The 20,135-nt window shown below is 34.4% G+C and overlaps 1 protein-coding gene and 1 pseudogene across 37 annotated transcripts in view; one reads left to right on the top strand and one right to left on the bottom strand.

Moving 5' to 3' along the window:
* The window catches only part of RIMS2 (regulating synaptic membrane exocytosis 2), a 591,263-nt gene that overhangs the window by 191,571 nt on the left and 379,557 nt on the right, over window positions 1-20,135 (bottom strand). For 22 of the 37 annotated variants that reach the window (XM_065895352.1, XM_065895363.1, XM_065895350.1 and 19 more), the window contains 2 exons: window positions 6,239-6,418; window positions 5,227-5,336 (listed from right to left, as the gene is read on the bottom strand). In XM_065895352.1, the coding sequence (XP_065751424.1) occupies window positions 5,227-5,336; window positions 6,239-6,418 (290 nt within the window). Of the gene's footprint in view, window positions 1-4,386; window positions 4,420-5,226; window positions 5,337-6,238; window positions 6,419-20,135 lie in introns of all 37 variants that reach the window. The other 15 variants (XM_065895369.1, XM_065895366.1, XM_065895356.1 and 12 more) reach the window with 3 other exon arrangements.
* Window positions 13,762-14,037, top strand: LOC136137312 (ragulator complex protein LAMTOR5 pseudogene; annotated as a pseudogene).

The following is a 20,135-nucleotide window of genomic DNA, read 5'->3' as shown; positions in this document are numbered from 1 at the left end:
ACTTGTATTTATACTTATTTAAGAAAGCATATTCATGCACATTACAAATGTCAAAACAGAGTGTCTAATATATAGAAAGGCACTCTTAACTTCATATTAGACTTGCCTTTTTTCCCATTATTAGGTGGGCTTGGTGTTTCTCCCTCATTGTCTTTATAACATTGAAAACAGACAACAGTGATTAATAATTAAGGTCATTAACAACCCAAATAAAAACCAAGCACACCACAAAAGATGACATCACACACCAGAGAAACAAATCCATGCACTAACATGACACCTCACATTAATGAACAGAAGAGCAAAGTATACCCTTCCTAGCCCATAAGAAAAGTAATAAAAACAAAAATAAAATGAGGAATAACGAGTCATTTTATAATAAGTTAGGAAGATTGCAGTTACAGTTTTATTCTAAGAACTAATATAATTTATCAATTTCATTTTGAGAATTAAGCATAGGCGACAAACTGGCTCAATAAATGGACTTTTTTATCTTAATAAAGTTAAAAATAAATAAAAGTGATATTAATTACTGCTGAAGTCCCCAAACTAATGATATACTTAACAATGACTTTACTGCAAAAGCCAATTCACGAACAGTATGAAAGCCTTTCGGTATTCGTATGGACTAGTTTCAGATACATAGGAACGAGCAAGCAGGGAAACATTAACCACACAGCTAAATTAAAATGAAATTCATTCTTACAGTATTCCCTAAAAATGTTATTCCTATAGCACTTCAGGAAAATGGAAGATGTGTGACATTCTGGTAGCTAGTACACGTTATGTTCAGAACAGAGATAGTTATACTTTCTTATTGATATAAATATGCGTCTAAACTTGCCTTTGTTTTCATTACCAGATGTACTCTGATGATTTTTCTCACCTTTATGACTTTAAAAATAGCTACTAAAAAATTTGCAATTGCAGTTTAAGAGGTTATCTGTCTTAAACCACAAACACTACTGCAAGAATGCATCCATGAAAATACATCTTACGCACAATATACATAATAACATTGCTTTCACACAATGGTAAAGGAGAGAACAAAAGGCACATAAAGTACACGCTACCATTCATGAATACAATACTTTCAGAAATATTCTGACAAAGAAAGTGGCAAAAATTGTGGTATGCAAACATAATAGGGGCTTAAAAACACCAAAATGAAGTGTCTTCATTCCATTTAGAAGGAGGACTCTTTGGGGAGAAATTAGGATTGTCAATAAATAGCACAATACTGAGCTGGGTTGAAGATGAAGCTACAGTTAGTTGTTCTTAATTTAGAAAAAAGTTTATGGATAAATTATAATAGTTTCTAAAAGTTTCAAGAACTAAAATTTTGTAATTTATATTCTGCTCTATATTTATTTGTAATTTACCTCTAAAAAAACAAAATTGTTGAGAGAAGAGACTAGAACTTCAATGAACCTACACTCAGTGAAATACAGTGTTTTAGTAGGTACCCAAAAAACATTTTTGAGTAAATATATGAACTGAATATAAGGCTGGGGTAAAGGATAAGTATAAATCTTAGTGAGAGGCATTGTCTATAACTTCAGTTTGATTTAAACAATAAAGAGAATGTTCAGACGGGTAAATTAAATACCCTGATAATTTACCTAGCTAGCTCATGTAATATCTTTCCACTAATAAATTTAAGTAATTATTTTAAAATTAGTACTGAACAATCTGTTCTTTATTCTGTATTTATAAATTTGGAGCCTAAAGTCTTACGTGAAATAGAAAAGTCATACTTCTAAAACATTCGATTATTTATTTTGGACACACAGTCAGACAGACCTGCCTTGACCTCTTCACCCTGCTTTTCTCCCCCCTGCTCTTCCACATGCTCAGTTACTTCATTAACTTCTGTATATGCAAAAGTAAAAGTAAAGAAAAGGATAAGACCAGATATGTACATCTGTTACTCTTAAGTAAAACAAAACAACACATTTCAAATTATTCATGATATGAGTGATAATAAGGAGACAAATAGATTATTTTTAATGAGTTTCTGACATGTTATGAAAGCACATAAGTATACTGTTAATAAATTATCTTACTGTCTCCTTTTATGATAACTTTGATTTATAAAAGAAATTGTGGCCCATGAGTATTTGTAATACGTAATAACTGTAAGACAGGCAAAATACTTCATCTATAAACTTGATATACTCTTAGAAAAATAATACTACATAACTTTTCTTCTAGAGAAACAAAAAATAATATTATAAACTTGTTTTTATTTTTATAAAATGCCAGTACATCAAAGTTAGGGGTAAATTAAAAATAATAATGCCTTGCGGTTGTTTAGTACATTGTACTTTCATTATATTGTTTCGATTTTCTCTGACTCTCAGACAAAAAGAAGATGACTAATATTGTAACACTGTCAAGACCAACATATATAAGGTTTTAAATTAATAAACAGACTAAAATATATCCCAGGTCAAAAGGAATTAAATTAGGACTTGTTCATTTTTCAGCTATTGAACAGGATCAGAAAATAAACATGTCATTTCTTTGATTCTAAAACAGTGTCACTAAATTATAAAGTCTGACAACTTTTTAAGAGATAATCCAAACATAATTCAATTTAGACCATTAATCCATAGTCAATTTTGGGTTATACCTTTAACTTCAGTTAGAAGTTGAAGACTTCTAAAGGAGATATTATATACTGCCTTTAAAGCTAAAGAAAAGATACAATCATGTATCTGCTGGAGTCTTCATATCAGTATTTATGAAAACACAGCTAAAATCATTCATATTTTAAGCAAAACAAAACAACCAAAACTCCCCAAATCCTTTTATTTCATACTGGAAAGAATAAGAGAGGTTTTTGACTCTCCTCTCTTTTATTTATAAAAGTGGAAAAGTCACAATTAGAGACATTATAGGAAAACTGTGGTTTTTATAGATTCTATAGGGCAAAACCAGATAGAAAATAGAATGTTTGTTGATAAGCCCATGGAAAACTTCCCTGACCTTCAATATCAGCTTTATTGTCAGTTTTTTTGGTATATTTATTATTACAAAGAATGGAACAACTCATATCTCAATGGACTATTGCTACAGAAGATATTAAAACTGAATTTAGAAAAAATTATGGCATGAATTATGTTTCTGACTTCATATTCCAACAAATGATGCCAAACCTTATCTTTAAAAATTGTGGGGAGAGGAGACAAAAGATTCTGTATGTATTACAGAACTTTCCTTATGGAAAGTACTTTTAAAATTATACACTCCCATTTTTATGTAAATAATTGACAACTATAGAAATGCTAATATCTTTTTATCAGGCTGTATAACAGACCATTAGTCACGATAGCACTAAGCTGTTTACAATTATAGTTCACAGTACATAGTAAATAAAAAGGACCACAAAATAGGAGTTGATAAATCAATCAGCTACAACTAACAAGATCACAACTTGTTCTAAGTTATGTAAGGCAATAAAAGTACTGCTGCTCAAATGCAATGCACTTAAAAATGTGTTACAAATATGAATTTTATTATAAACATATATAGAATTACAAGATTATTTTAATGGTACTTTTTACACTATTTGAAGTAGCTTTCCAATTTGTAAATAAATATTTCATGTATTCATTCAACAAATCTTTATTGAAGGCCTATAATGTGCCAGGCATTATTCTATGTGCCGGAGATTCATCAGTAAATAAAACAGTTAACAATTCTTCAAAGTTACAAAGTCAATTGCAGAATTCTATAATCAGCAGAGGAATTTTTACTGTCCTGGTAAATGTATGACACTCCATATATCACGACTCAATATTTTCTCTTGACTCATAATGTAGCACTGACAATCAAACTGTACATATTTAACTTTGTTACACTATAAACAGTCTTGCTACAACATGAAAAATGATGCAGGAAATACAAAGCACAATCACTATCTAATGCAATAACTTTCTTTTCTAGAAAGCCAAATTTAATAATTGAAAGATCATCATAAATACAAAATGAAATATATGATGATAAATATAACTAGACTAGGTGTACATCCTCAATGACATAAACACAGACTGCAATTGATATCTTTGGTTAAAGTCTTACACAAAACATTAAATTCTATTTAAAAAGCAAATTTTTTAAAAAAGAAAATTTTACCTTGTGATTTAAAAGAAGTTAAATTCTTTGCATTCTTACTTGATTGAATCAAAAAATTTAACTCCTTTGTATATTTTCCAAGTAAGACAAAAGTCAAATACTTTACTGGAATCATAAAACAAAGTAATTTTACTGTAATAAAGGTCTATACAGTGGAGGGACGTCAATTGCAGTTGGGTTTATTTTTGCTCACATAACCCCTAAAAAGGCTGTCAGCACAAAACAAACCCTCCTTTATGTACAGACCTTCATAAGGTTCTATCTCCTTGACTCCATTGTCTAGGAAAAACAAAATAACAAAACAAAAAAGGGAACCAAAGCACAGGGGTTAAAAACAACAGAAATTTCCAAAGGCACAGAATGTATCATCTATTAAAGAAAAGTTAAATGGTGACTTAAATGTGTTTGTTGGTTTGTTTGTTTTGGTAAAGCACATCCAGTTACCAAATAAAGGGACCATTTAAAAAAATGACATTAAAAATTATTATATTTTATCATCCATGCTTTTAGAGGCCCTTTATCCAAGAATTTACAGATGTCTGGGGAGTATGTTCATCTGTGTGTAAGCAAATAGTGCTTCTTATGCAAAAATTTGAAAGTATTAAAAATATCAGTACAACATGCATCTTTCTTGTATATTCATGATTACCTTTTTCTGGTACTCCAGTTTTGAGAAGGATCACCATTGTTGTGCATCAGCTAACCAGTCCTTTGCAGTGTGTGAAAATTGATTTGGCTAGTTACTAATAAACTTTATGTAACTATCAACAATTACATAAACTTAGTTGTAGCAAAGAAACATCACCCAACTGCTTATTTAAGAGCATTAAGTTTACTTCTTAAAACGCGTTTATTAAAGTTTGAAAAATGTGCAAGAGCAATAATGATAGGTTATTTTTGCCTGCAAAGATTATAAAATTTAAATGCAAAATATATAATATTTATAAATATAACTACTAGCAAATGCAGCTAAGATATTCCACTGAAAAAAGAAGAAAGCTAACACAAAGGTAGTAAATAAGAATCTTGATTCACCTTAGCTTCCATGGGTATTTCCTATATGACACAAATAGAAATAAAACTTACTTCTCTCCAATGTTCCCTTTGGTGGAAGTTGTGGGAGTTGACGGCCCCTTCGTCCTGCCACTGGAGTACTTGATGGGCTTGTTTGGACAGACCCAGTACGAGGGTGAGACCTACAAGATACATCATTAATATTCATTTTTCAATAGAATGAGTTAAAACACTTTTAACACATTTGGTTCATATGACAGCTGTATGGTGCAATTTTAAAGAGGTTTAGCTGCTGATTAAAAGGTTAGGAAAGTAGGACAAAATATGGATATTTGAATGATTATCTAAATAGCAAAAGATGTTTATACTTTTATGTAATATGCATACATACACAGATACATGCACACAAAACCCTACAGTAAAATCCATGGAATTATTAATGTAGATCAGTATTCTATCCATATGAAAGCAAGAAGAGAATTCTGCAGCTCAAAAAAATGAAAGGTAATGCTTACATTTCTTTCTACCAGATTTCAAATTCTTAACACTAACCTCCCTCCCTTGATCCTAAGAGATTTTTGCTCAGGCTTAGATTAGATATCCCTTTATTAGAAATTATCTCACAAGACTACAAATAAAACCCTGAACAATTCAAAATTCAGCTAAAGAAGATATTGGTTAATACATGATAGTATTGATAGAAAGAAACTAAAAATCTAGTTTTTTTTATTGTCATTATGATGATTATTCCAAAAGTGATGTCTAATGGACACAAACAATTTCTCATTCTGTAGGAGAACACGATAGTCATGAGGTGCATTATGTGGGGATTTACCCAGGACTCCTGATAAATGAGAAATCACAAAACAAATGAGGTCAGGACAGTTAATAAACAAATTACAATGGTAGTCACACACTATTATATCCGCTGAATATAAATAGTGTGCTTACACTGAAAAGGTTAGTGTCGATTGTTATTAGTGATCAGCCAAGGATGACAGAAGAGACCACTTAGCTGCTGGGAAAGTAAAATGGTGTGCTGGTGGGGCAAAGGGGAAGTTAGTCTGATTGATTTATCTTTCACCTCGATAAGGCAGGTGAAGGAGGGGCAGATCTTCCAGTCATTAATGAAGGCATCGACCTCATGAGGTTTGTATCAGGACGTTCAGTGGATCGGGAGCGGGTGGCTGTCCGCTCTAGGAGAGGCCGTTGTTCTGTTGATCTGGATCTGTGATATGGCTGTCTATCTGCTGCTTCACAATCCCTGAAACGTTAGTCAAAAAGCAGCTCAGTTGATCTTCAGTGCCCTTCTGCTATTTTGTTATGATGCATCAAACTGATTTTGAAAAAGGTAATTGTTTAAAATTATTGAGTATGGAAAAAAAATGTTCTCTTCCCCAACGTATTCTGAGTAAATTCTCACTAAACTTCGTAATAACTTTTAAGGAACCAACATCTGCCTTTAATAGCAATTCCCAGTGAAGACAATAGGAGTTGCTCAGTTATAATCAAAACAAAACTGTTTTCCAAAATGAATTCTCTAAATGGAACATGTGAAATATGTGAAGTATTCTAATGTTTGAAAAGAATTCTTTGACTTTTCCTAACATTTTCAAAAGAGAAAAGAAAACCATAAAAGCACTAATTCTCAAGTCCCTAAGCCTGTTTATTAGTATACCAACTAAGATATAAAGTGGCTTTCAGCACAATCATCATGTATTGATACACCTAAACATTCAAACAGCAGAATCAAAATGTTACGAGAAAGCTGTGCAACTTTGCAGTCTGTAGCCATATTTAAACATGGTCCAGGGCTTCCCTGGTGGCGCAGTGGTTGAGAGTCCACCTGCCGATGCAGGGGACACGGGTTCGTTCCCCGGTCTGGGAAGATCCCACGTGCCGTGGAGCAGCTGGGCCCGTGAGCCATGGCCGCTGACCCTGTGCGTCTGGAGCCTGTACTCCGCAACGGGAGAGGCCACAGCAGTGAAAGGCCCGCATACCGCAAAAACAAACAAACAAACAAAAAAACATAGTCCACAAGAAAAATCACTGTATAGAAAAGAGTTAATCAACCAATCTATGCCATTTATCTCAGTGCCGTTTAGCGATGCCACCCAACACGATTCAGGATGGGTATTAACTGATTGAAATAATAACGGTTCTGAAACAATGTGATTTCACACAATTTGACCACAAATAAATCTAACATCAAAACCTAATCCTTCTTGAAAGAAACAGACTTAAATGAATAACCTATCAATACTAATTTTTGTATCCCTGGAGTCTAGTGTAATGCTTTTACATCTAACATGTAATCAGTAAATGTCTCCTAACGCCAGCCCCACTATCTATGGAACAACCCCCAAAACACTAGCTTTGGCTCTAGAACTCCAAAGTAACACATACTCCAAAGTATACTTCAAATGAAACTATTACCCCACACGTAGTTGTAACCACAGCAATGGAAATGTTTATATATTATAGACACTAAAGAAAGCAGTAGTCTCCCTCAAGATTAATGTATTAAGGACTTCCACTTTACCTATAAATTCTCTCAGTCTTATTTTTGTTAATGAAAAATGCAAGCAATTAAAGAAAAATAAGAAAAGAAATGAAATGACACAATTTCCCAAATGTAAGTAATTACGTGGCATATTGGACCAGTAGGCATTAGATTAGATGACTTCAGGAACTGGATACTGGATTTACTCTATAACGTTACCTTGTGATTATCTTACACTTTCAGTTCATAGGGTAACATATAAGGCAAATATTTTTAAACTCTTTTTAAGTCCATGTACTATGATTGATTTCTTAAGAATTTAGTTTTTTTATAAGTGTATCCAGAATATGTGAAAAGCTGAGATTAAATGTAAATACATATACAATATTCAATTACTAGTCAAAGAGAGAAATGAAAAGGCAGCCTGATAGTGTAAGAAATCATAATTCTATTTTTGTTCCTGAAAAACTATTTTAGAGAGAACACTTCTCTTTAGAAATAAATACGCTCAGGACTTCCCTCGTGGCACAGTGGTTAAGAATCTGCCTGCCAATGTAGGGGATACAGGTTTGATCCCTGGGCCAGGAAGATCCCACATGCCGCGGAGCAAATAGGCCCATGCACCGCAACTACTGAGCCTGTGCTCTAGAGCTCGCGAGCCACAACTATTGAGCCCGCATGCCACAACTACTGAAGCCCACGTGCCTAGAGTCCGCGCAGTGCAACAAAGAGTAGCCTCCGCTCACTGCAACTAGAGAAAGCCCAAGCACAGCAACAAAGACCCAATGCAGCCCAAAATAAATAAATAAATTTATAAAAAAAAAAAAAAAGAGGGCTTCCCTGGTGGCGCAGTGGTTGAGAGTCTGCCTGCTGATGCAGGGGACACGGGTTCGTGCCCCAATCTGGGAAGATCCCACATGTCGTGGAGCGGCTGGGCCTGTGAGCCATGGCTGCTGTGCCTGTGCGTCCGGAGCCTGTGCTCTGCAACGGGAGAGGCCACAACAGTGACAGGCCCGCGTACCGCAAAAAAAAAAAAAAAAAAAAAAAAAAGAAAAAGAAAAAGAAATAAATATGCTCAATATTTGTTAAATGTTGTTGGTGTACATATCTTTGTATATATTCAACACAATAGGTAACCAGAATCAAAGGGATGCATATACCTTAGATTCCTTAAAACCTATTTTTGGAAAGTACCAATCTTTACATTATTTTCATATTTCCTATTATCTTAAATTAGTAATAAACTTATTTCATTATATAACATGTAGTAACACAACTTTCTGGAATATCTATGACTATCCCAACAGAAAATTAAGCTAATATTTCACTTGTTTATGCAAAATTTGATTTATTCTGATTCCACCGAGTAATTTTTCCAAGTGGAACGTGAAATATCAGGATATACACTTACACTTCTTTGACACTATATTTTAATAATTGAAATATATAATCGTGAGTGAAAGCCAGAGAATTATTTCAAATGTGTTGCTAAGTTCTATGTCCTTGAAAGGATACTATTATTTTTAAAGCAAACAGGTCACTCTTTAGGAAATATACCTTAAAAAAATCTCTTTAGTGAAAACGTTGTTTGAAGATTATAATCAATGTTTTAAATTTTACTTATATTTTTCTTTCCATATTCATCAATAATATGAATTATATGATTTCCATAGTGTGAAATGAATATTGTTTAATAAGTGAAACATGACAAGAACCACAGTAGAAGGTAGAAATTTACTGAAATGTTCCACCACAGTTAAGGGGAGGGGAAAGCTATCATATTTTAAACTTTGATAACACAGGAGAAGGTCAAGATAGGCTCCTGCTCCCACAGTTGGGTAAGAAAAGGTCTTACTAGGTGAGAACTAAGATTATTGCTGAGAAAATTGAAAGCAGCAATGCCTAAGTCTCATATATAATACCCAGCTTCATAGCAGGTTCTTTAAGGGTCTGAGATATAAAACTTGCCAACTTCCACCTAAATTCTTAGTGAGTTTTAATTTTAAGAACTTATAAATAATTAATTTTGAATAGTAGCAACTGAGGCATGGGAAATAATAGATAACCATTTGCAAGGCATAAAATATTTAAGTGTTTACCTGGGTTTCTGAATTTGGGGTCTATATTTCAATGTAAATAGTTTCCTTTGTGATCTAACTTATTTACTTTATTTTACCTTACGTATTTCAAAATATTATTCTAAAAAGGGTAAACATTTTTTACAAGACTGACAAAATCAAGCCATGTACAAGTTAGGAAACACTGACCTGTATATTTAAATCTTTCTTAGGTAAATAATTTGGTTGTCTTTTAAAAATGATTTAATATCTGTCAGAATTCTATTCTTAAATAGTTTACATTTTCTGATACATATGTTTATAATAGTTCAGAGTTTGTATGTGCCATTTACCTGGATAGATACAGATTATATCTCTGCTTATTTAGTGGCTGCTATTCCAAACTGCAAATATTTGCAGAGGATACTCCACAAATAGAGCTAATTCATATTTTTTTAAACCACAGAATTTATTTTCTTACAGCTCTGGAGCCTGGAAGTTCAAGATCAAGTAGTTGGCATGGTTGGTTTCTCCTGAAACTTCTCTCCTCGGCTGGTACATGGCTGTCTTCTCCCTGTGTCTTCACAACATCTTTTTTTTTTTTTTTTAACATCTTTACTGGAGTATAATTGCTTTACAATGGTGTGTTAGCTTCTGCTTTATAACAAAGTGAATCAGCTATACATATACATATATCTCCATATCTCCTCCCTCTTGCGTCTCCCTCCCACCCTCCGAATCCCACCCCTATAGGTGGTCACAAAGCACTGAGCTGATCTCCCTGTGCTATGCAGCTGCTTCCCACTAGCTATCTATTTTACATTTGGTAGTGTATATATGTCCATGTCACTCTCTCACTTTGTCTCAGCTTACCCTTCCCCCTCCCCGTGTCCTCAAGTCCATTCTCTATGTCTGTGTCTTTATTCCAGCCCTGCTCCTAGGTTCTTCAGAACCATTTTTTTTTCTTTTTAGATTCCATATATATGTGTTAGCATACGGTATTTGTTTCTCTCTTTCTGACTTACTTCACTCTGTATGACAGACTCTAGGTCCATCCACCTCACTACAAATAACTCAGTTTAGTTTCTCTTTATGGCTGAGTAATACTCCATTGTATATATGTGCCACATCTTCTTTATCCATTCACCTGTCAATGGACAGTTAGGTTGCTTCCATGTCCTGGCTATTGTAAATAGAGCTGCAATAAACATTGTGGTACATGACTCTTTTTGAATTATATTGACTGACACTATTGAAACAAGACCCAGTATTGTAACAACCCAGCTTTAAAAGCATATGATAGTACATGCAGATTTGATGAGGATTTCTAAGGGAAAAATCATTTTATAATCATCAAGTGAAGTTGTACGTTTTTAATCATTTTTCCTCTCGTATAGTCGCCTTTGAAAGATTTTTTAATTTCCAGGTATCTGGCACAGCTTCCTACTTATTTCATCACCTTTGCTACTTACTTCTCCTAGTCTCAAAGTACATGGGAGTTACGCAGTGTAACAGAAAAGAATAGGCCAGTGAGCATTTTCTTTCACTTATATACAACCATTGCAATGATACAACTCCAGATCAACATAAGCTCATTGTAGACTATCTCTCTAAATACAATAGAAGAATACTAAAAAAATGAAAAACAAACATCACAGTGCTTCAAAGTATTATTCAGATATCAATGAAAATTGTCCTAGAATGTAACTCAGACTTTAGAGTCTATGTTAAATCAGACAGACTTATTTTGCATTTATACTGTAAAGATAAGTAAATGTAATAGGGTTTTTTAAAAAATAGACTTGTAAAAAGTAAAGCTACTTAGGAATTACTATTTTTTCTTTTTTATAAAGAAATGATTTCTTTATAAAGCTGAAATCTTAAAAATAAATTTGGATGTATCTCTGAAGGACAAGAAGTATAATCTCATGTTTGGGGCAAGAAGTGACTTCCCCACATCTATATTATGTAATACAGTAAGCGGATCAACAGCAGCAGCATTATGCTTTTGATAAAACACCTTCAATGTTTAGAGATTTCCTGAGCGTTTGCTGCACAACTGAAGAAATAAATATATTACAGAATTTTAAAATGAGATATTTTAGGGTAATTAATATAAAATATGTTATATATTTGTACAACATATCAAGTAATTTAAAGCAATTATATGATTCAACTCTATAATTTTCATGCTCATCATCTTGTGCAAGGTACAGTTTAACTTTATAAAAACTCTGTATTACTTTAGCATTGCTTCCAAAGTTAAGAGAATTGCAAGTACACAAAACACCATGGTAATAAGTACATATTCAGAAATACTTATTTACCATGTGTATGAAGAGTAATATTTTATTATTTTGGAGGAAGACAGATTAATTTTCCTTGGGCATGATAGCATTTTTTTTTTTACAGAACATTTCTGTTCAGTTAAACATTAAATTCTGTATGTTAGTTAAAAGTAAATGATTTTATTAAAAAATAACAGCAATATCTAGGGTCAGCCAAGTTAATAACAATCTAACATGTGAAAATGGTAATAATACACATATTGATGAGAGAAACCAAACACTTTTAATGTAGAAAAACATGTTACTATTTCTTATAACCCTATTTTATCAACAAAAAGAGAAGTAAAGCGTTCCCTTATCTATAGAAGTATTTTCTAAAAAACAGTCAATGCTGGAAACAGCAAGAAGAAAAGATTACCCCAATTTTGTCCAGAACAATAAAGATATATTGTATTAGTAGACGTGTACACACAGAAACATGTAAAATATAAATATCTTGAGGATATTTTGAGTATTTTATTAGTAGTTATAGCAGTTATAGTAGTTATAATTCTCAATGTTATTTCATTTTTACTTCAAAAATAGCAGAAACAAAACAAATAAGCAAGATTATTTACTCAGCAACTACAGCAAATTAACACATCTTTAAAATATGTTTTTTGGGGGCTTCCCTGGTGGCACAGTGGTTGAGAGTCCGCCTGCCGATGCAGGGGACACGGGTTCGTGCCCCGGTCCGGGAAGATCCCACACGCCGTGGAGCGGCTGGGCATGTGAGCCATGGCCATTGAGCCTGTGCATCCGGAGCCTGTGCTCCGCAATGGGAGGGGCCACAACAGTGAGCGGCCCGCGTATCGCAAAAAATATATATATATATATGTTTTTTCAAAATCCTGAGAGATGATATAATTATCACCTTCTATCTATAAAATTCTTATTTTACTAAATAGTTTCCATTTTCAGTGGATGTTGAAGTATAATATCATTTTGTTAACTGTAAGAAATTCAAGTTATCTCACTAAAGCATTGATAGTATGTTTTCCCTTCCCAGGTTCTCAAAGATTCCATAAAATAACAAACATCTTAAAGATGTATCTCTAAAGAACCAAATTATGCATTGCTATTGTATGACATGAGTAAATGTGATTAGGCATATTCCTCACTCTAGAATATCTGAGTGCCATGTTCAAAAGTTTCATTGGTCAACTTTGAACAATTCACTAGCATTTCTTTTGTTTGCTAGTTTTACATGGATAGTGGAAACTCCTCGTATACACTGCTGCCTGCTGCCCCTAGCTGTTACTTCATAATGTCAGTTCAAATCACATAGAGGTAGTAGTCAGAGGACTGATTAATCCCCTCCTAAATACACACACATACACACAGAACAAAAGGTATACACATTTTCAGGCACAAATACTATCTGCCTCAGTCACTAATGATGACGTGATGTCTAACAGTCAAAATTACTAGAAACACCAAAAAGCAAGAAAGATAAGGCCCACTGTCAAGAGACAAAGCAATCAACAGAGTCAGACTCAGCTAGGACACATGTTGGGACTATCAGGCAGGGAATTTAAAATATTATATGATTCGCATGTTAAAGACTATCTTAGAAAGGACGGACAATATCTCCTGTATGAAAAGCTGAAGAAATATCAGCAGATAGACGGCAACCATAAAAAAGAGTCAAATGGGAGGGCGGTGGTGAAGAAGGACGCCATGTGCTGTGCGGTCCTGGGCCTGGCACACAGTGGGTGGGATGAAGACAACTTCCAAGTAGCACTTGGAGGACACAGTGAAGAATCCATCCATTGATGGAGCCCTGGTCACAGATTCACAGGGACTTAACCTGGGCTGCCGTGGGACCCGGTCAGATGAGCAGGCTTGGGTGATATCTGTTCTAGCCCAGCAAGCAGCTAAGCTAACCTCTGACCCCACTGATATTCCTGTGTTGTGTCTAGAATCAGACAATGGGAACATCATGGTCCAGAAACACAAAGGCATCACAGTGGCATTGCACAAAATGGCCTTCTGACGTCTCATGTCCGTTCTCCAGAAGCCTGTGACAGGGACTGCAGTCTACCTATGTTAATTATCTTAAAGAGTTATTAGAGTTTCAATAGTTAGGTCATTCATTTAATATGCATTGGACATTTTTCTATTAATTTTAGAGTAAGCACTTTTTGACATTGTATGGACGGACCTATCAAAATGTTAGTAAGAAAAGATCTTGTTTTGAAGCAACAGGTCTAGATCACTTTGTATATAGAATTTTGTTATGGTTAATAAGTCTGGTTGGAGGGGAGAAAAAGAGTCAAATGGAAATACTAGAAATAATAGAAAGTAGAATGTGGTAAAATGTTAGAAAATTAGCTTGGAGTCAGTTTATAGAGATCTTAAACATCTAGTTAAGAGGTTAAGACAGGGTTTAATTTTCAATGAGAGTGACCAAAGAGTTCTGAACAAAGGTACTTTTTAAGTAATGAATTAAGAAGATGACTTCAGCAGTAGTGTATGGAATGAATTAGAGTAGGAAAAGGCTGATGTGTAGTAAAAGTTTGGAAACAGAAGAAGGTATGGATGACAAACATAAATCACAATGTACAAAATATACAATATACAGAATTATACAAACAGAATTTTAAGGTTAGAAGGAATCTCAGAAATTGTATAATTCAATCTCTCTCATTTTAGAAATAAGCAAACTAAGGCTCACAGAAACTTGGTCAAAGTCCCACAATTAGATATTTTTTGAGCTGGAATTTGAATTGTGCTTTCTTGGTTCTAAAGCCTGTTAACTTCTTTGACCAGGGATGTGTTTTTTTTTTTTCCTCTATATAACGTTTGGCAAATCACCATATGAATTAAATGAAAGACATGAATAAACCAAGGAAAGAGCCTGAAATTCCCAGCCTCCAAAATGAAAGGATGATCTATTAACAGAAATAGAATTCTTGGGAAGAACGAGAGTAACTTCAGGTTTGGACTTAAATTTGTGAAGCGTTGCAAGAATATTCTTGTACAGATGTCAGTCAGATAATCAAACAGTTTGAGAAGTCACTGTATTATATTAATATTCCACTATTCATTAGAGAGGCTAAAAAAAGAAGTGGTTAATAATGGCAGATGCAAGGACATAACAAGGATAAATACGTGTAAAAAGATACAGCAAATAAGAACCATGGAGAAAATCATTTAAAATAAAGTGCTGGAAGCAGAGGTCAGACTGCAGAGGGTTAAAGCTTAGGAGCTGATGAAGGAGTGGAGAAAGCATATGTAAAAATACATAGTCAAGAAACATGACCTAAGTAAGAGAGAGAAATTGATCATTTTCAAGGGAGCTTGAAGGTGTGGCAGAATAGAAAGAAGGTATTATTAAGGAGATTTCAACAGTCCTCCGTAACAACAATTTGAGGAAAAACAAATTAGAAAAGTAAGAGAGATTGAAATGTAAGAGAAACAAGAAATAATGAATGGAGGATAATTCCAGAGAAATTAAGAAAGCGTACAGTCAGAAACACAAATAGATTCCTTGTGATGGAGAAGAAAATGCTTCTAAGAGGAAAGGAGGTTTGTAACAATGCAAAGAAATTAAGGCAAAAAGGGGAGGGGTAGCTCAGGAAGTGTGAATAACTTAGATTTGATCCCATTCACTAAGGGCTTTCAGTATACTTCTCAGATAGGACATCTACAGGAAAACATTCTACATTCCACACAGGAATCTCATCCTCCTGTGACTCCACTAGTTTTGTCAGAAACCTTTCTCTAATTAGGGTCCTAGTCATGTCCCCAAATACCTTAAGAAAAGACCATTCACTGCCTCTCTTCAAACGCTATGGCATCCCTCAGCACTACTCTAGCCTCAGGTCAGACCTTTCCCAGAACCAACTCAGTTCTGGCACCAAACAACTTCCAATTCTGGCACCAAAACAACTTAGGATAAATTTAGGATAGTTGAGGTATATCACTTCTATTTAAGCATCTTATCTCTGTAAATCTTAGTATCAAGTAAAGGGCAAGCCCAATTGCCCCCTGATATCTTCTCTCTAAATTCTTCATTTCTTGTACTCTCTTCTGTACCATTTTAATCTTCTCTGATTCTCTTAGCTATATTTTCAAGAATCCTTATCCACTGTTAACTAACTTCCTTACGTCATCAACCATTCTGCAGAATGGTTTCTGCATATCCCTACCTTAAATAACATTTAGCTCAGCTCTGCAGACTCTCCTTCCAGTGTAACTCTCACCTGCAGAAGCTACTTATTCTTTCACATTTCAAAGTCCATGGATTTAGGAGAGATCGGTTCCCTAGAGACACTCTGGCCATTACTCTCCCACTGTAACGTCTATTAAGCATGCCCCTTGGCTATAAGATCCATTATTAATTCAGGTTGCTAATATCTATCCAACTTCCAATCACTATCCCTTAGTCATTGATGATTTGAGGAATTGGGTGTCAGCCATCTTCTTTACCGTAATTCCTACGGTAATGCCAGGAGATTTCAATGCACATGCAGAAAACTGTTCAATAATCTTGAACCACAACTCTTGGATCTTCAAGACTTCAATAATTGTCACTTTTTTCCTGCATCAGCGCTCCCTCCTAGGGAAACACTGTGGATCTTAGAATCCAATGAAACTATTTAAACTCAGAAATATTAAACTCCAATATCTCAAACTGATGACAATCATTATTTCTGTCAGGTGTTTTATAATCTCACTCGCAACTTACTTGATCTCCATTTGATACTTTTTGTTCCTTGGTCCAACCAATTCCTGCCAGTATATAGCACCCTCTTTGCTTTTCTTCCATCCTTCTCATCCTAGACTCTGTGACTGATCACCTGGACCCCTCCTATAAAAACACTCAGATTCCCTTTTATACCAAATCTTCCAAACATTCATCAAAACCCTAAAATTGGTTCAATGCCATAATCTGATTCTTCAACATCTAGGCAACTGGGTATTGCTTAAGCAAAGCATACATTCATACAGGTTGGCACATTACAAATTCATGGTTTCCAACATTTGCCGTGGTTACATCACCAAAAATCTTTTTACTTATATTTAATCAGTTCCCATCAGTTTTTACCCAACAACTATTTAAACTTTCTCATTTTCAATCAAACATCATATTCAACCTCTGGGAATCCTCAGGAATTTGTCTCAAAAACAATCATGTAATCTCAATCACAGCAACAACAAAATTGAGGTTATCAAACAAAATTACCTTCAATTTAACATCCTTTAAAAACTTACATAGTTCCAACTCTCTCATCTATTTTCCTCCTGTCTCAATGGTAAATAAGAGCTTCTTTATGTTTACAAACTCCACCTCTGTGGTTAGCCCTACCTACTGCTCTAAGACCTTTCTTCCAGTCATCCTCTTTTTTTCCTGTGTTTTCAACCTATCTTTTTTTCCTAAAGCATTCTTTCCTCCAAGCCTATCAACAGAGGGTATATTTCTTATTCTAAAAGAAAGAAACCTACTCTGGTATCACATACCCCTATCTAATACTTCTCCTCCACACTCTTTTGGTGTATTTATTTTCTTATCTCCCAGTCATGCCTCAGGCCACTGAATTCTGCCTTTCTTCCCTCACTACCCTTCCAAAATCATCAGTGGAAGTCACCAATGACTTCTCCCTTGACAAATCAATGGGCATTTTTCATTTATTATTTCTATTGCTGACATTATTTCTTCCTTCATAAAACTCTGTAATTTTTTAGCTCTATTCTTCTTACTTTTCTCATTCTTCCTTCACTATGTCCTTCAGAAATTTCCTTCCTTCGTCTACCACTTAAATGTTAATGTTTCCCATGGCAGAGGAAAACTCCTTGGCTCTCATTTCATGGGTAGTCTTTCTGGTTGATTTCATTTTCATTTTGTGGCTACTTCCCACTAGTAGTAAATTTACTCGCAAATTGCTCTACATAGACTAAACTACTTCTTTAAGCTTGAAAATTATTTTACTCCTTGCTAGAGGTTTCCTCTTAGCCCTCTCAATAATTCCAAAACTGAACTTGTCTCTCACCAAAACTGATTCCTCTCCTAACAATTCCCCCCATCTTTGTTAAGGTACCACAGGCACCCAGTTACCCAAGCTGTAAGACTAGGAGCGTTTCTTGACTCTTGGTTCCCCCTCAACATCCAAATCCTATTGTTTACCAAGTATTATTGATTTTAATTGATTAACTCTCATCTTCTATCTCTCCATCCACTACCTTACTTAGTTCGGGCCCTCAAAGAGTTTCTGCTGTCCTAGAACAAGGCAAATATTTCAGTATGTGCTTTTCTTTTCCATGTCCTTTTCTCTCAAATCAACCACCCACAGAGTCTCTAGAGTAATTATTCTAGAGTGAATAAATGTATTATAGCCATCCCCAAACTAAAACTCTTCAAAGTACCTCTATCACATACAGTCTTAGACCTAAGTTCCTTAACAGAGTATACAAGATTATTCATAATCGGGACCATCTCTATCATTCCAGATTCATTTATTGCTATTCCCTGCCTTGTGGCTAATGCTCCAACAGCACTAAAACATGGTGTTTATTACTTTAGTAACTTTGCTCATATATTTCTTGAAAATTCCACCAACATCCTACCATATCTCCCCCTAAATAATTCTAATTCTTCCTTTAAGATATAGCCTAGTTGTCATCTCCTCCATCACATTTTTATGTAAAAGTTTCCACGTTGTCCACCAGCAATGTCAGTGATTCCTTAATATGCTATGTATAGCTTTAAGTAAAGATAATTACTAGGAGGAAAAGTAGGGTTGGGGGTAAATTTTAAAATATAAAAGATATATTTATTGAAATAAAGGATATGTCTTAAAGGGAAATCAATAAAAGGTAACCTGATATCCATTCTAAATATGTTTGTTTAAATGTTGAAATGTGTTTTAAAATGCACAATGATCAGAGATAATTTTGCACTGGTCAGCATAACCTGTTCAGAAGAAAAAAAAGTTTTGATTCTTAATATTAGTTAAATATTTGTTTCCTGAAGTAATATAAAAGAAGTTTAGCAAACATTATTTAAGCTTCTCTTCATCTGTTCCAAAGAGAAAGCACTCATAATATTTCATTTTACAAGCATGAAACAGAGAGACCCATTGTTCTGATTCTTCACATATTGGAGATGCCATGTTGAGTTTACTACATTTATTCCATTCAGAAAATTCCAGATTTCATACAGCCAAACTACAGTCTACTTGGAACTATTAACATATATTTATTCACAGAAAGGGAATTCCCAGACCGTGATAGTTAATGCCACCTTGAAATCTAGACCAGGAAACTGGATACTGAGAAAGTTGGTGCCAATTTCTTTTTATTCTTTCCACAATCCTCAATAAAGAGGTCACTTTTCCTTTAAATGTTCAGTTATTTTTTTCTCAAGTAGGTAGTTAGGGAGAACTTGGGTAATTTAGATAAAAAACCATTTGGCAAGAGACAGAGATTGATCCACATTTGGACTTTGTCAAATAGGTAAAAGCAGAACAATATAGCAAGGGAACTGAGGATATTTCTGAGAATGGATTCAACCTCTGGATATGTAAGTAAGTAAAGAAAAGTGGAGACTAATTGGGAAAGGTAAATGGGTAAAGAGAGTGGAGTTGTCTATTGAGATAAAAGAACCAGTGAGTTAAAAGTAACTCAATGAAAGAATAAGAAGGAACCATGTGTAGTTCTTGTCCAAGAGTGAAGTATTTTGTATTAATTGTAAATGGAAAGTAACCTTTAAAAATTATATAAAATATTAAACGTTTTTTAAAAATTAAAAAGATTTCAAAGGTAGAACAATTTCAAGTGACGATAATATTCAGAGCTTGGCCATGGGAGTGACTGAGTGAAGTAGGACTGGGGGTAAAGTTCACTACCTCCAATTTGAGATGGTCAAGGAAGTGAGTGGGTGCTGAATAGATCATTCAGGTGAATGCTAACAGCACTCAGGCTCATGGCAGAAATTGTGATAAAGAGGAAAACTAAAGCCACATGCATAAAATAGCATAACCAAGAGGTCAACAGATGATATCAATGTGTAAGGGAAATGGGTGATTGTGTTCAGTTGTATTACCTACAAAGGTTCAGGGGTTAAACAAGAAGCATGGAATGTTACGGTAA

This window comes from Phocoena phocoena, chromosome 17, assembly GCF_963924675.1.
Source record: "Phocoena phocoena chromosome 17, mPhoPho1.1, whole genome shotgun sequence".
NCBI lineage: Eukaryota > Metazoa > Chordata > Mammalia > Artiodactyla > Phocoenidae > Phocoena > Phocoena phocoena.
This window is presented reverse-complemented; position numbering and strand designations above follow the sequence as displayed.